We start from the raw sequence: 14,880 nt of genomic DNA on the forward strand, positions 1-14,880 counted from the left end.
CAGTTCACGTCAGGCACGTTTGAGCGGTATCTTTTGGGACTGGGCATCCGCCATGCAAATAGCCAGCACGTGTAGACACAAAGTCAGAAAAGCTAAAGCACAGAATGAACTCAGGCTTGCTAGAGAGGTTAAAAGCAACAAAAAAGGCTTTTATGGGTATGTTCGTAGCAAAAGGAAGAACAAAGAAACAATGGGGTCACTCAGAGGAGAAGATGGTGAAATGCAAACAGGGGACACAGAAAGGGCTGAACTCCTCAGTACCTTCTTTGCCTCAGTCTTCTCCGATAAAGAAAACAATGCCCGACCTGAAGAATTTGGAGCAAATGATTCAGCAGTGGAAACACAGCCCAGAATAACTAAGGAGATAGTACAAGAATACTTGGCAAGTTTAGATGTATTCAAGTCTCCAGGGCCAGATGAACTGCATCCAAGAGTATTAAAAGAACTGGCAGATGTGATCTCAGAACCACTGGCAGTCATTTTTGAGAATTCCTGGAGAACAGGCGAAGTCCCGGCAGACTGGAGGAGGGCAAATGTTGTCCCTATTTTCAAAAAGGGGAAAAGAGAGGACCCAAATAATTACCACCCAGTCAGTCTGACATCAATACCAGGGAAGATTCTGGAGCAGATCATTAAGCAAACAGTCTGTGAGCACCTAGAAAGGAATACTGTGATCACCAATAGTCAGCATGGATTTCTGAAAAATAAGTCATGTCAGACTAACCTGATCTCGTTTTTTTACAGAATTACAAGCCTGGTAGATGAAGGGAACGCAGTGGATGTAGCCTACCTTGATTTCAGCAAGGCATTTGACAAGGTGCCCCATGATATTCTTGTAAAGAAGCTGGTAAAATGCGGACTTGACTATGCTACCACTCAGTGGATTTGTAACTGGCTGACTGACCGAACCCAAAGGGTGCTCATCAATGGTTCCTCTTCATCCTGGAGAAGAGTGACTAGTGGGTTGCCACAGGGTTCTGTCTTGGGCCCGGTCTTATTCAACATCTTTATCAACGACTTGGATGATGGACTCAAGGGCATCCTGATCAAATTTGCAGATGACACCAAACTGGGAGGGGTGGCTAACACCCCAGAGGACAGGATCACACTTCAAAACGACCTTGACAGATTAGAGAACTGGGCCAAAACAAACAAGATGAATTTTAACAGGGAGAAATGTAAAGTATTGCACTTGGGCAAAAAAAATGAGAGGCACAAATACAAGATGGGTAACACCTGGCTTGAGAGCAGTACATGTGAAAAGGATCTAGGAGTCTTGGTTGACCACAAACTTGACATGAGCCAACAGTGTGACGCGGCAGCTAAAAAAGCCAATGCAATTCTGGGCTGCATCAATAGGAGTATAGCATCTAGATCAAGGGAAGTAATAGTGCCACTGTATTCTGCTCTGGTCAGATCTCACCTGGAGTACTGTGTCCAGTTCTGGGCACCACAGTTCAAGAAGGACACTGACAAACTGGAACGTGTCCAGAGGAGGGCAACCAAAATGGTCAAAGGCCTGGAAACGATGCCTTATGAGGAACGGCTAAGGGAGCTGGGCATGTTTAGCCTGGAGAAGAGGAGGTTAAGGGGTGATATGATAGCCATGTTCAAATATATAAAAGGATGTCACATAGAGGAGGGAGAAAGGCTGTTTTCTGCTGCTCCAGAGAAGCGGACATGGAGCAATGGCTCCAAACTACAAGAAAGAAGATTCCACCTAAACATTAGGAAGAACTTCCTGACAGTAAGAGCTGTTCGACAGTGGAATTTGCTGCCTAGGAGTGTGGTGGAGTCTCCTTCTTTAGAGGTCTTTAAGCAGAGGCTTGACAACCATATGTCAGGAGTGCTCTGATGGTGTTTCCTTGGCAGGGGGTTGGACTCGATGGCCCTTGTGGTCTCTTCCAACTCTATGATTCTATGATTCTATGCCCTAACGGCACCCTTTCATCCATCCAGCAACGGACAAGCGGAGAGAATGGTGCGCTCGGCAAAAGAGGCACTGGCGCGCCTGGACCGGGAAGACTGGCACGAGCGGGTCGCCGAATACTTGTTCGTGCAACACATCACCCCTCATGCAACCTCAGGGCGGAGTCCTGCTGAACTGCTTATGGGCTGCCGCCTCAGGTCACCGCTCGACCGGCTGCACCCGGACTTTGCTGTGGCTGAACCCCCAGGCTGTGCCAACGCGCCACGGTCATTTGTCCCAGGAAACCAGGTCTTTGCCCGGAACTATGTGGGGGACATTCCTTGGGTGCCAGCCACAGTAGTGGGAGTCACTGGACCTCGCTCGTACCAGGTGGCACTCGAAGACGGACGCTTGTGGCGCCGGCACATAGACCAGCTTAGGCGCAGGGTTGGGGACTTGGGACACTACCGTGGTGCCCCCAACTGCGCCTGTGGCTCCAGAAGAGACACTTACAGATGGCGAGGCTCCACCTACACCTCCCTCGCAAACTGCCAGCGTGGAGCCGAACCAAGCCACTTCAGAGGGTCTGCCAGACTTACCACAGACTCAGACCACTCCACTTGCGGAGGCTCCACCCACAGCAGCGGATCCAGGGAATTTGGTTTCAACACCACCTAGGGTCGCACTACAGCCTCAGCAAGAACTGTGTGACCCTCCGGACTTGGCTACCAGTCCCCGGCGGTCTGGCAGAGTTTCCAAGCGCCCAACTTATTTAAAGGACTATGTTGTTGGACATGTATCACTGTTGGTCTAAGTATGGGAAATGCAACCGATATGCTTTTGTGCCTAATTGAACCATTACGCGTAGTGCTGTATATAAGGAAACCATTACGATTGTAACTAACGCCTTGTCTCGGTGGGGAGGGGTGTTATGTAGTGAAGTTTCACCCTGGGCCAGCAGGGGGATACTGTAGATAGTTTTCACTCAGGTCTGTATATAGTTTTCACTCAGGTCCACGTCAGTTATTTTAGGCGGGAAACTCTGGGTTGTTGTTGCTACAATGTTGACAGCCGGCTGCCTATAAAAGCAGGCCGGCTGAGCTGTTTGCTAGTCAGTTCTATTCCAGCTTACAAAATAAAGAGCTGCTTTGGAGAGATCGCTGTGTCGTCTGCTATGTCAACCCACAACTTAACATCTTGCAGGCCCTGCGGAAAGATGTCAAATCCCGTAGGGCCCTAGTCTCTTGTGGCAGAGCGTTCCACCAGATCGGAGCCACAGCCAAAAAAGCCCTGGCTCTGGCTGAGGCCAGTCTAACCTCTCTGTGGCCTGGGACCTTCAAGATGTTTTTGTTTGAAGACCGTAAGTTCCTCTGTGGGACATACCAGGAGAGGCGGTCCCGTAGGTACGAGGATAGCTCAGTGTGGCCCTCCAGGCCTCTCCCTGGCCCTTGGCACTGTCATCAGTCCTGCTGCACATTGCCCTCAAGTGGTTTTGCCGGTGTGGAATGCCAGGTTGCAACTGTGATAATGCCTCTTGCTTGGCTGATGAAGAGACGTAGCTGTGTCAAAAACCTTCTGAATTTTGCACAGCTGGAATGTAGAGTTCTTTGCCAACGTAAAAGTTCCAATTTCCAATTAAACTTTTTATTTGTGAATGGCATCATTCAGAAGGAGAACAAAAAGGGGAAACAACAGGAAAACAACAACAACAGTAACCATAAAAATCATTGGGCACAGACATGCAATAAAACCACGGTCATGGCTACTAAAATTATATGTTGCATATAGAATAGAATAGCAGAAGATTCTCAGGTAAGATGTGCCAAATTAAATATCCGAATCCCCTTTGCAGTTGACCGCTATTTTGTCTAGTTCCTTCCTCCAGATCTTCTTAGCTGCCAAGTGCGTAGAGTGCTACTTTATAAGTAACAAAGTCGTCAGTGTTGCTCAGCAGCTATTTCATCCTTTCCACCCTATTCAAATGTGTCCCATTCATAAACAGGGGTTTTATAAGTCGGTCTCTTGGGTCTATATATAACAGGTAAAAAGGTAAAGGGACCCCTGACCATTAGGTCCAGTCGTGGCTGACTCTGGGGTTGCGGCACTCATCTTGCTTTATTGGCCGAGGGAGCCGGCGTACAGCTTCCGAGTCATGTGGACAGCATGACTAAGCCGCTTCTGGTGAACCAGAGCAGCACACGGAAACGCCATTTACCTTCCCGCCGGAGCGGTACCTATTTATCTACTTGCACTTTGATGTGCTTTCGAACTGCTAGATTGGCAGGAGCAGGGACCAAGCAACGGGAGCTCACCCCGTCGTGGGGATTCGAACCACCGACCTTCTGATTGGCAAGTCCTAGGCTCTGTGGTTTAACCCACAGCACCACCCGTGTCCCATATATAACAGGTACTGCTATAAATAATGGCACAGGTCCTCGACACAGGGTTGTCGAAACAGACAGAGTCTCTCTTCGTAATGTACTTTGCCGTACCGTCCCTCCAACACTGCCGAGGGCATCAATTGGAATTGTAGTTCTGTAAAAGCGGTTCTTAGTGCGGCAACTGGGAGCTTTGTCAAGTATCCCGCTCGGGCATGCTCCGTTTTGATAAGTGGGAAGCATGGTGAGCTCTTGCCAACGTAAGAGTTGTAGCTGTTGCTCTGCCTGGTCCCATCCACCATTGGCAATGTGGCCCTTGGATGAATACGTTTTTCTACTTTGGTGATCAGGGCAGAATGAATAAATTCAGAAAGATCAGGATAGAAAGCAATGGGGCTAGTATTATAATGCCCTTTCAAATGTGTGGGTGGAAGAATCATCATCAATCTTTATTATGGTCCAGAGATCCAACAAATTGTTACAAAGCAATACACAATTCATACAGCCTACCTCCAGGTTAAACAAGCATTTTGTTCAGAATATAGGGATCATTGGTTCTTGCAACCACCGATAAAAACTTTGCCACCGCTAATGTTCTAGCATTTGTCCGGTCTTCCAATAGGAACCTGACATAGTGAGCCTCTGATTTTCCCGGGGAAGGTACCAGCAAGGGTAATATCAGTTCAGCCCTGTCTTGCTCATATTTTGCACAGTGCAACAAAATATGTTTTGTGGAATTGGTGTCTTGAGCACACGAGCAAAGTCTGTCCTGGTAGGGAACTCCTCTCAACCTGCCAGCCAACACTGCAGAAGGAAAGATGTTTAGTCTGGCTTTGGTGAAAAGCCTTCGATAGTTTGGTACTGTCAGGTTTTTAATGTAAGATGTTAACTTAAAGACATGCCCATATTGTACTCCTACTGCCAGCGGACTACAGACTGCGTGTGATCGAGATCGCAAGTCACTGTGTGCATTATCCCATAATCTTTGCTTTAACGTCTTTAGGGCGCCTTCATAACCCAGGTAATACAGTTGGGGGGGGGGTGACAGACCAATAGAGGTGGCTTTTTTAGTCATGGTGGAAGAATCTGTTCCCACAAAAGTCAAATACATTAACGGGTTTGATCGGACATTGCTGTAAACAGCTTTTGGCTTGGCGTGTCCCAAAGGCAGCAAAGCCCATCATGTTAAATTCAGCAGAGAGCATCATTCTGTCATTCCAACATGGTACCACATCCAGACAGCAAAGGGCAATGTGGAAAGGCATTGGGTGGCTGCCTTGTCAACTCATGGGCCTTTTTTTTTTTTTTTTTTTTTGCCTCCCTGGAATTTCACAAAAAATGTAAGCACCTTTTCATAGGCATTCCATGTAATAACACACTTCTAAAAACAACAACCCGGATTTGCTTGTTTCTAAAGCCGGTTTTCAGTTGCATGTTTTCTCTGCTACATGCTCTGAGGAATTGGAGCAGAGCAAATTCAAACTCTAAATGACTGAGTAGAGAAAAGAAAGAAGTTTTCTGTTCCTCTGTCTCTTTCTCTTTTCATCCATCCCCCACCCAAGGGTGCTGTTAATTGTGCAGTTGTTCCTGCATTGGAATTTTGAAAGTATTGATCTGTGTCTCACAAGGGGAATATCAGTATTTACATTAGTTAGAATTATGTCTCATATGTATATGAGATATGTCTTAGATATGAGTCAAGAGTTCTGTAGGTGACTGAGCAGGGGAGAGAAATGAAAATCATTCATCTGAGAACTTATTTTGGTTGGTCTTGCAAGAGCTTCAGGCTCTCTTTCAGCTCTCAATGTGATAGCTAACAACACTTCTGCAATCCGTTCTCCCACCCGAAAGTTTCTTCGATGAGGGCCCTTTTTGATCCAGTAGATTAAGGGAACCTCGGGCCCAGGGCTGGATGTGGCCCTCCAAGCTTCCATATCTGGTCCTTGAGCGCTTTTGAAGAGCTGAAATATGTCATTTAACACTTACAATGCCTCTTGTTTGCCTGGGTGGTGTGAATTTTTGTAGAAACTTTGTTTAGTCGTTTAGTCGTGTCCGACCCATGGACCAGAGCACGCCAGGCACTCCTGTCTTCCACTGCCTCCCACAGTTTGGTCAAACTCATGCTGGTAGCTTCGAGAACCCTGTCCCACCATCTCATCCTCTGTCGTCCCCTTCTCCTTGTGCCCTCCATCTTTCCCAACATCAGGGTCTTTTCCAGGGAGTCTTCTCTTCTCATGAGGTGGCCAAAGTACCATAATTCAAAAGCATCTATTCTTCGGCGATCTGCCTTTTTTATGGTCCAGCTCTCACTTCCATACATCACTACTGGGAAAACCATAGCTTTAACTATACAGACCTTTGTTGGCAAGGGCCTTTGTTGTAGAAACCTTTGTTGTACGGACATTTGTTGTAGAAACTAGGTAAAGGTAAAGGTAAAGGTACCCCTGCCCGTACGGGCCAGTCTTGCCAGACTCTGGGGTTGTGCGCCCATCTCACTTAAGAGGCCAGGGGCCAGCGCTGTCCGGAGACACTTCCGGGTCACGTGGCCAGCGTGACATCGCTGCTCTGGCCAGAGCCAGAGCCAGAGCCGCACACGGAAACGCCGTTTACCTTCCCGCTGGTAAGCGGTCCCTATTTATCTACTTGCACCCGGAGGTGCTTTCGAACTGCTAGGTTGGCAGGCGCTGGGACCGAGCAGCGGGAGCGCACCCCGCCGCAGGGATTCGAACCGCCGACCTTTTGATCGGCAAGCCCTAGGCGCTGAGGCTTTAACCCACAGCGCCACCTGCGTCCCTTTTAGAAACTAGCTTACTGTAAATACTGAACTGTGCTAGCTTACTGAACAAATGAATGTGGCCCCTGGAAAGCTGTCCAGAAAGCCAAGTAGCCTTTGAACTGAAAATGTTTCCCCACCCCTGCTGTAAATAAAAGTCTAGGGCTTTCCATATAAGATTCAGGCTCAATCTCTGCTCAGCAGTAAACTCACAGTGTTGGCAGCTTTGCGCTCATGCCATCGTGTCTTGGACTCAGTTCCTCATCTGTAAAATGGGGAAAATCTACTTTGCAGTGTTTTCAGATGGGCAGAGTAATATTTTGCGCTTACTCGCAAGGTAGCCTATGTAGGAAACACTAGTGTCGGTGTTGGTTGTACACATCAACCAAAAAGGGAAAAAAAAATTATGGCCTCTGAAATATTAAAATAAAGCATATTGTTTCCCATTTTGTTTCTCTGGCCTTCTTGCCAGTTGGATGCATACTGCTTGGTGTGCTGTTTTATACATTTGTCCTAATTCTCTAACAGACTTTCCTGACAATTATAACTGACCTTGAGAACCTAGACCTGGTGTCCCCTAGCCACCTAGGTTTACTGGAAGATTGCTTCTTGCACATGCACAGGAGAGATTTGGTGAAGAGGATCCAGAAGTTCAAGCAGGAAGGTAAGGCTGTGAAATAATTTTAATGTTGAATAGAGTATTAAAGAGAAATTGAACATGACGTTCTTGGTAGGAGCTGTAGCTCAGTGGTTGGGCACTTGCTTTGTGTGGGAAAGCGTTTCACTTGGGTATTCCCAAGCAGGCATTCCAACAACAACAATCCCTTGCAAAGAATCCTGGGTAGTTTAGCACGCAGAGCTACACTCCTCACCTGCCAAGGCTGTTTCCCAGCCAATGGAATGACCATGACAGAGAGTTAACTCATTATTATTATTATTATTATTATTATTATTAATACCCCGCCCATCTGGCTGGGTTTCCCCAGCCACTCTGGGCAGCTTCCAACAAAATATTAAAAATACAATAAAACACCAGACATTAAAAACTTCCCTAAACAGGGTTGCCTTCATATGTCTTCTAAAAGTTAGATACTTGTTTATTTCCTTGACATCTGATGGGAGGGCGTTCCACAGAGTGGGCACCACTACCGAGAAGGCCCTCTGCCTGGTTCCCTGTAACTTGACTTCTCACAGTGAGAAAATCGCCAGAAGGCCCTCGGAGGTGGACCTCACTCTCCAGGCTGAACGATGAGTGTTACTATGGTCAAGGAGTAACACAGTCGCCTCTACAGCTCTGGATACCTAACCACACCAATGTAGCGTTGCGGCAGCTACCCAGGCCTGCAACTGGGAACTACTCCCCCTTCACCAGTTTATGTACCTTCCGACGGGCTGTGTGCACGTTTCCGAAGACTACGCCTGCATAGAATCTGCCACTGCTCTCCTCACGTCTCTCCTGGTTCTGGGAGGCAGTGGTGCAGGAGAGGGTGGGAAAGCACCCAACCCTTCTCTTCTCTTGCCTAGCCTGTCTCTTCCTCCTCTTCCTCCAGCTCTGAGGCTTCCCCTGCCCCTGATTCTTGCCTCCTGGCTCATACAGGTCTCCACAAATCACTGCCACTCTCTTCCAAGTCAGACTCCAGCTTCCTTTCCCCTGGTGTACACTTGTTCTGCCAGTCCCTGACACCACCACTGTTAGCAGTTCCCAGGATTATTGAGGAGAGAGGTGCTGTTTAAATGTAAGGCCTACTGATTTTCTCAGTTAAAGGGTAAAAGGACCCCTGACCATTAGGTCCAGTCGTGGCTGACTCTGGGGTTGCAGCGCTCATCTCGCTTTATTGGCTGAGGGAGCCGGCGTACAGCTTCCGGGTCATGTGGCCAGCATGACTAAGCCGCTTTGGCGATCCAGAGCAGCGCATGGAAACGCCGTTTACCTTCCCGCCGGAGCGGTACCTATTTATCTACTTGCACTTTGACGTGCTCTCGAACTGCTAGGTTGGCAGGACCAGGGACTGAGCAACGGGCGCTCACCCCATTGCGGGGATTCGAACCGCCGACCTTCTGATCAGCAAGTCCTAGGCTCTGTGGTTTAACCCACAGCGCCACCCATGTCCCTCAATTTTCTCAGTTACTGCCCTCCAAATCTACCACCAGAGGGGGCACTCATATGATTAACACAGGGTTCAATTTGGGAGAGGCATTCTGTTTTGTTATGTTTTTAATAATTTTTTTATTGAAATTTCCACAAATTTTTATCACAACAAGCAAGACATTAACAAACAAAACATAACAATAAAAACATACAACACACATAATTTCAACTCTTAATTTCTTATAACTTACTTTCCCGACTTCCTCATACCTCCCCTTTCTGTATTCTCATGTCTAATTAATTTGTCAACAAATCCTTCCCTTTCAACTTAATTTTTAATAACACTCATTTTCTTTTAACTTAACCATTACCGCTATTAACCCCTAATTTTCTCATCCAGCGTCAATCTAAAATTTATTAATTTTTGAATATTTCTTTAGATAGTCCTTAAATTTTTTCCAATCCTCTTCCGCCGTTTCTCTTCCCTGGTCTCGGATTCTGCTCGTCATCTCTGCCAAACCCATATAGTCCATCTGGGAGAGGCATTCTGAGTATCGTGAGTCCACCATAGTGTCGTTTACCAGTTCAGAAGTGGGGAAGCAACGAAGGGCACTTTGTTGCTTGTTGTTTAGTCGTTTAGTCGTGTCCGACTCTTTGTGACCCCCTGGACCAGAGCACGCCCAGCACTCCTGTCTTCCATTGCCTCCCGCAGTTTGGTCAAACTCATGCTGGTAGCTTCAAAAACACTGTCCCACCATCTCGTCCTCTGTCGTCCCTTTTTCCTTGTGCCCTCCATCTTTCCCAACATCAGGGTCTTTTCCACGGAGTCTTCTCATCTCATGAGGTGGCCAAAGTATTGGAGCCTCAGCTTCACGATCTGTCCTTCCAGTGAGCACTCAGGGCTGATTTCCTTCAGAATGGATAGGTTTGTTCTTCTTGCAGTCCATGGGACTCTCGAGTCTCCTCCAGCACCAGAATTCAAAAGCATCAATTCTTAGGCGATCAGCCTTCTTTATGATCCAGCTCTCACTTCCATACATCACTACTGGGAAAACCATAGCTTTTACTATACGGTCCTTTGTCGGCAAGGTGATGTCTCTGCTTTTTAAGATGCTGTCTAGGTTTGGAAGGGCACTTTATTTATTCCTTTAACGCAAGGTCTTCCCTGATTGTGCCAAACCTGAGCGTTTTACATTTTATGGAAAGGGTGCAAGGACCCCCAGTTCTGTAAAGGGAAGACGGGTGTTTTTTCCTCCTCTCCTTCTGGGAAGAGGGTGGGGGCAAAGTTTTAGCAGCATGGGCCAGTATGCTGTTTGTTCACGATAGGCCATGGCCCCAGGCCATGAATGACCCAGTCTTAAAATGTGTTTACTCAGACTTAAGTCCCAATGAGTTTTAAGTTCCACGCTTAAAAGTGTTAAGAGACAAAGCACAACTGGATTATAGGGGAACATTGCAATTAGACTGCAGATTGAATACTAATCATTTGATGATTATGGAGCTAAATAGAAATTAACTGCAAGGACGTGCCATGAAGGATGTGTGCTTTGTTACAGTAAACAGTAAAAAAATTTAAATCAAGCAATGGACAAGGCTGGAGTAGAAAGTTATGCTGCTAGGGAATTACGGTATTTTTCGCCCTATAGGACGCACTTTTTCCCCTCCAAAAATGAAGGGGAAATGTGTGTGCGTCCTATGGGGCGAATGCAGGCTTTCGCTGAAGCCTGGAGAGCGAGAGGCGTCGGTGCGCACCGACACCTCTCGCGCTCCAGGCTCCAGGAAGCTATCCGCAAGCCTTGCACGCCTGGGGGGAGTTCCCCCAGGTGCGCAAGGCTTGCAGGCGGTAGCCTGCAGCGCGGAGCACGGGGCGCCCTCCGGAGGAGGCCCTGTGCTTCGCGCAGGTGTCGGCAAGCCTTGCGCACCTGGGGGAGCTCCCCCCAGGCGCGCAAGGCTTGTGGGCGGCAGCCTGCAGCGCGGAGCACGGGGCACCCTCCGGAGGACGCCCCATGATTCACGCAGGTTTCCGCAAGCCTTGCGCACCCAGGGGAACTCCCCCCACAAGCTCGGGGGACAGCGGGGAGGCGCAGCGCCGCCATCCTGTTGTTCCCCGACCTGGTTTTGGGGGGGAAATAAAGGTAAAAAAATTTCCCTTTATTTCCCCCCCAAAAAACTAGGTGCGTCCTATGGGACGGAGCGTCCTATGGGACGAAAAATACGGTATGACTGTTTATATCATTTGTGAGAGCCTGTGTTCAATTTTCATCCTCAGAGCATGCCATTGGCACTTCGCCTGTATGTGCTAACAGACTTCAGGCATCATTTCCTGAGCTGTCTATTGCTGATCCTGCGGCGGTAAGTGTGAGTGAACCCAATGCACTGAAATGGTTGTCCAATCATGCTTTTAGGAGAAAGGATGGTGCAATACCAAGAGGACATAAGAAAGCATGCTTTAGTGACTGAATCGACAAGTTTGCTGCTTTAGGTCCTTTTAAAAATTGGATTTGGCACAACGTAGCACTTTTAACAGGGACGCAGGTGGCGCTGTGGGTTAAACCACAGAGCCTAGGACTTGCCGATTAGAAGGTCGGCAGTTTTTACATGAGTAGAATGTGCCCTTTTATTTAAAATGCATCTCTGGGTTATTTGTGGGGCCTGCCTGGTGTTTTACATCAGTGGAATGTGCCCTTTTATTTAAAATGCATCTCTGGGTTATTTGTGGGGCATAGAAATTCGTTCACCCCCCCCCCCAATATAGTCCGGCCCCTCACAAGGTCTGAGGGACAGTGGACCGGCCCCCTGCTGAAAAGGTTTGCTGACCCCTAAGCTCTAAAATAGGAAGGGGAACCTGATGAACTTTCCCCAGGTATTGTCATAATACTTGCCTTCTTATATTGTCTCTCCCTTTCCTAATAATTTCCACTGTTGAATTTTCAACAAGAAGTGAAATGTGATTAGTTGCTGGTTTCATTCGCAGGTTGGGAACCAAGGCAGGCTGTCAAATGGAGAATGTGCCTTTCAGGGTAAGTAAGGCCTGTTAATCTTTAGTAGCCATGTGCTGCAATCCTATACCCACTGACTTGGAAGTGAGCCGCATTGAGCTCAGTGAGCCTTATTTCTGAGTAAACATGTATAGGGCGGAACTGTTCGGACTGTCAATCCAGAAGTGTAGTTTTGTTAATAAAACATCCAACATTCTTTGGAGTGCTGTGAAAGACAGATCAAAGGTTTTGAACTGAGATCTTCCATACCCAAACCCGACGCTCTAACCACTGTACTTCAGTGCCTGTCTTATGCTCGGGCATCTGGATCTCTTTATGCAGGAATATGCACCAAAATCCCCCCATTTGTTTTAATATGTTTTTAACAGTCATATTTCAACAGCCACAGATCTTGAACACACTTCTGGATCCCATATGCTTACCCGAGGACGTTCTTTGTTTAATCAAATTGGCATTAATTAGCTTTGTGAGTTTCCCTGTATCGGGAATTTTTTTTATGTCTGATGTTTTACAATTTTTAATATGTGCTGTAAGCAGCCTAGAGCGGCTGGAGAAACCCAGCCAGATGGGTGGGGTATAATTATTATTATTATTATTAATTTGACCTGGTGAAAAGTTATCATGCTGGGATAGATGATGGTGAAATGTACCATCAGGGTTTGGCAACACAAGTGTCCTCGAGGTCTTGGTAGACTCCACCTCCCATCATCCCCCGCTAGCATAGCCAGGGATGATGGGAATTGTAACTCAACCAGTGTGGTGAGATCCAGTGTGGTGTAGAAGAAGAAGAAGAAGAGTTTGGATTTGATATCCCGCCTTTCACTCCCTTTAAGGAGTCTCAAAGCGGCTAACATTCTCCTTTCCCTTCCTCCCCCACAACAAACACTCTGTGAGGTGAGTGGGGCTGAGAGACTTCAGAGAAGTGTGACTGGCCCAAGGTCACCCAGCAGCTGCATGTGGAGGAGCAGAGACGCGAACCCGGTTCCCCAGATTACGAATCTACCGCTCTTAACCACTACACCACTCTGTTCCTTTTTTAAAAAAAATAATAATATTTATTCGTACACCACTCTGTTCCAGGAGGGAGACTACCTGCTCCAGGTAGTCATTCTTCAGCCCTAGTTGGCCTTCCCAAAGTGTGGCAGCCTAGGTGTGCCAGCCCTGGAGGCTGGTTGCCGTGTGTGTGTTTTAAAATGGTGCTAAATATATCTAGCATCTGGATTCAATTTAAGAGTGGTAGACTTGTAATCTGGGGAACCGGGTTCGCGTCTCCACTCCTCCACTTGCAGCTGCTGGGTGACCTTGGGCTAGTCACACTTCTTTGAAGTCTCTCAGTCCCACTCACCTCACAGAGTGTTTGTTGTGGGGGAGGAAGGGAAAGGAGAATGTTAGCCGCTTTGAGACTCCTTAAAGGTAGTGATAAAGCGGGATATCAAGTCCAAACTCCACTTCTTCTTCTTCTGGAGGTCACCCATTTCCCTATCCATACTATAATGTCACAGCTTTTTATCCGTGTATGTGTCTTTATGTGTTGTTGTTCTTTTTAAAAAATGAACATGACTTTGTGTTAAAATACAGAGCTTCCATAAATACAGTGGTACCTCTGGATGCGAACGGGATCTGTTCCAGAGCCCCGTTCGCATCCTGAAGCGAACGCAAGATGCGACTGCGCGAGTCGTGTTTCGCCGCTTCCGTGCATGTGCATAACGTCATTTTGAGCATCTGCGCATGTGCGAGCAGCGAAACCCGGAAGTAACGCGCTCCGTTACTTCCGGGTCGCCGTAGAGCGCAACCCGAAAATGTTTAAGCTGAAGCGTATTTATCCCGAGGTATGACTGTAACAACATTGAATTTTGTATTTGCAGCAGCAAAGGTTAACATATCAATACCAGAAACAGGAGGAGCTGAAGCACAGGTATCGTACAATATGTGGGCCCTTGTGTCTTTCCTAGCTACCATTTCTTTTAGTGCAGAAAGTGATGTAATTTTAGAAAGTACAGTGGTACCTTGGGTTAAGTACTTAATTCGTTCCGGAGTTCCGTTCTTAACCTGAAACTGTTCTTAACCTGAAGCACCACTTTAGCTAATGGGGCCTCCTGCTGCCGCCGCGCCACCGGAGCACAATTTCTATTCTCATCCTGAAGTAAATTTCTTAACCTGAGGTAATATTTCTGGGTTAGCGGAGTCTGTAACCTGAAGCGTATGTAACCCAAGGTACCACTGTAATGAATTAAGTAATGGACCTGGCTGTTCTTTCTCCTGTGCCTTTCTTAGAGCTGTCGAACGCATTGCACTCTAGAAGGCATGCGAGGGGTGACAAGTTTCTCCCTCTTTAAATTATTCTGCTTTGCCTGCCACTATATATTCATGGCTGTGAGATTTTCATGGCCCTGGGCCAAACACGCACAAAAATCACAGCACGATCTGCCCTTTAGAACACTACAGATAAAGGAAATTGTGCGTGAGGACTCAAGTACTGGAGCTAAACAAAAGCTGAGGGCTAATTGACTCTTAAGGGACGCGGGTGGCGCTGTGGGTTAAACCACAGAGCCTAGCCGATCAAAGGTCAGCGGTTCGAATCCCCACGACGGGGTGAGCTCCGGTTGCTCGGTACCAGCTCCTGCCCACCTAGCAGTTCGAAAGCACGTCAAAGTGCAAGTAGATAAATAGGTACCGCTCCGGCGGGAAGGTAAACGGCGTGTCCGTGCGCTGCTCTGGTTTGCCAGAAACGG

The 14,880-nt window shown here is 47.5% G+C and overlaps 1 protein-coding gene across 4 annotated transcripts in view; it reads left to right on the top strand.

Moving 5' to 3' along the window:
* CFLAR (CASP8 and FADD like apoptosis regulator) overlaps positions 1-14,880 on the top strand; it is a 50,141-nt gene that overhangs the window by 15,446 nt on the left and 19,815 nt on the right. For all 4 annotated transcript variants that reach the window (XM_079980199.1, XM_079980198.1, XM_079980197.1 and 1 more), the window contains 4 exons: positions 7,589-7,724; positions 11,419-11,501; positions 12,124-12,169; positions 14,014-14,063. In XM_079980199.1, coding sequence (XP_079836325.1) covers positions 7,589-7,724; positions 11,419-11,501; positions 12,124-12,169; positions 14,014-14,063 — 315 coding nt within the window. The remainder of the gene's footprint in view (positions 1-7,588; positions 7,725-11,418; positions 11,502-12,123; positions 12,170-14,013; positions 14,064-14,880) is intronic.

Source organism: Podarcis cretensis, assembly GCF_951804945.1.
Source record: "Podarcis cretensis genome assembly, chromosome: 1".
In the NCBI taxonomy this organism is placed as follows: Eukaryota; Metazoa; Chordata; class Lepidosauria; order Squamata; family Lacertidae; genus Podarcis; species Podarcis cretensis.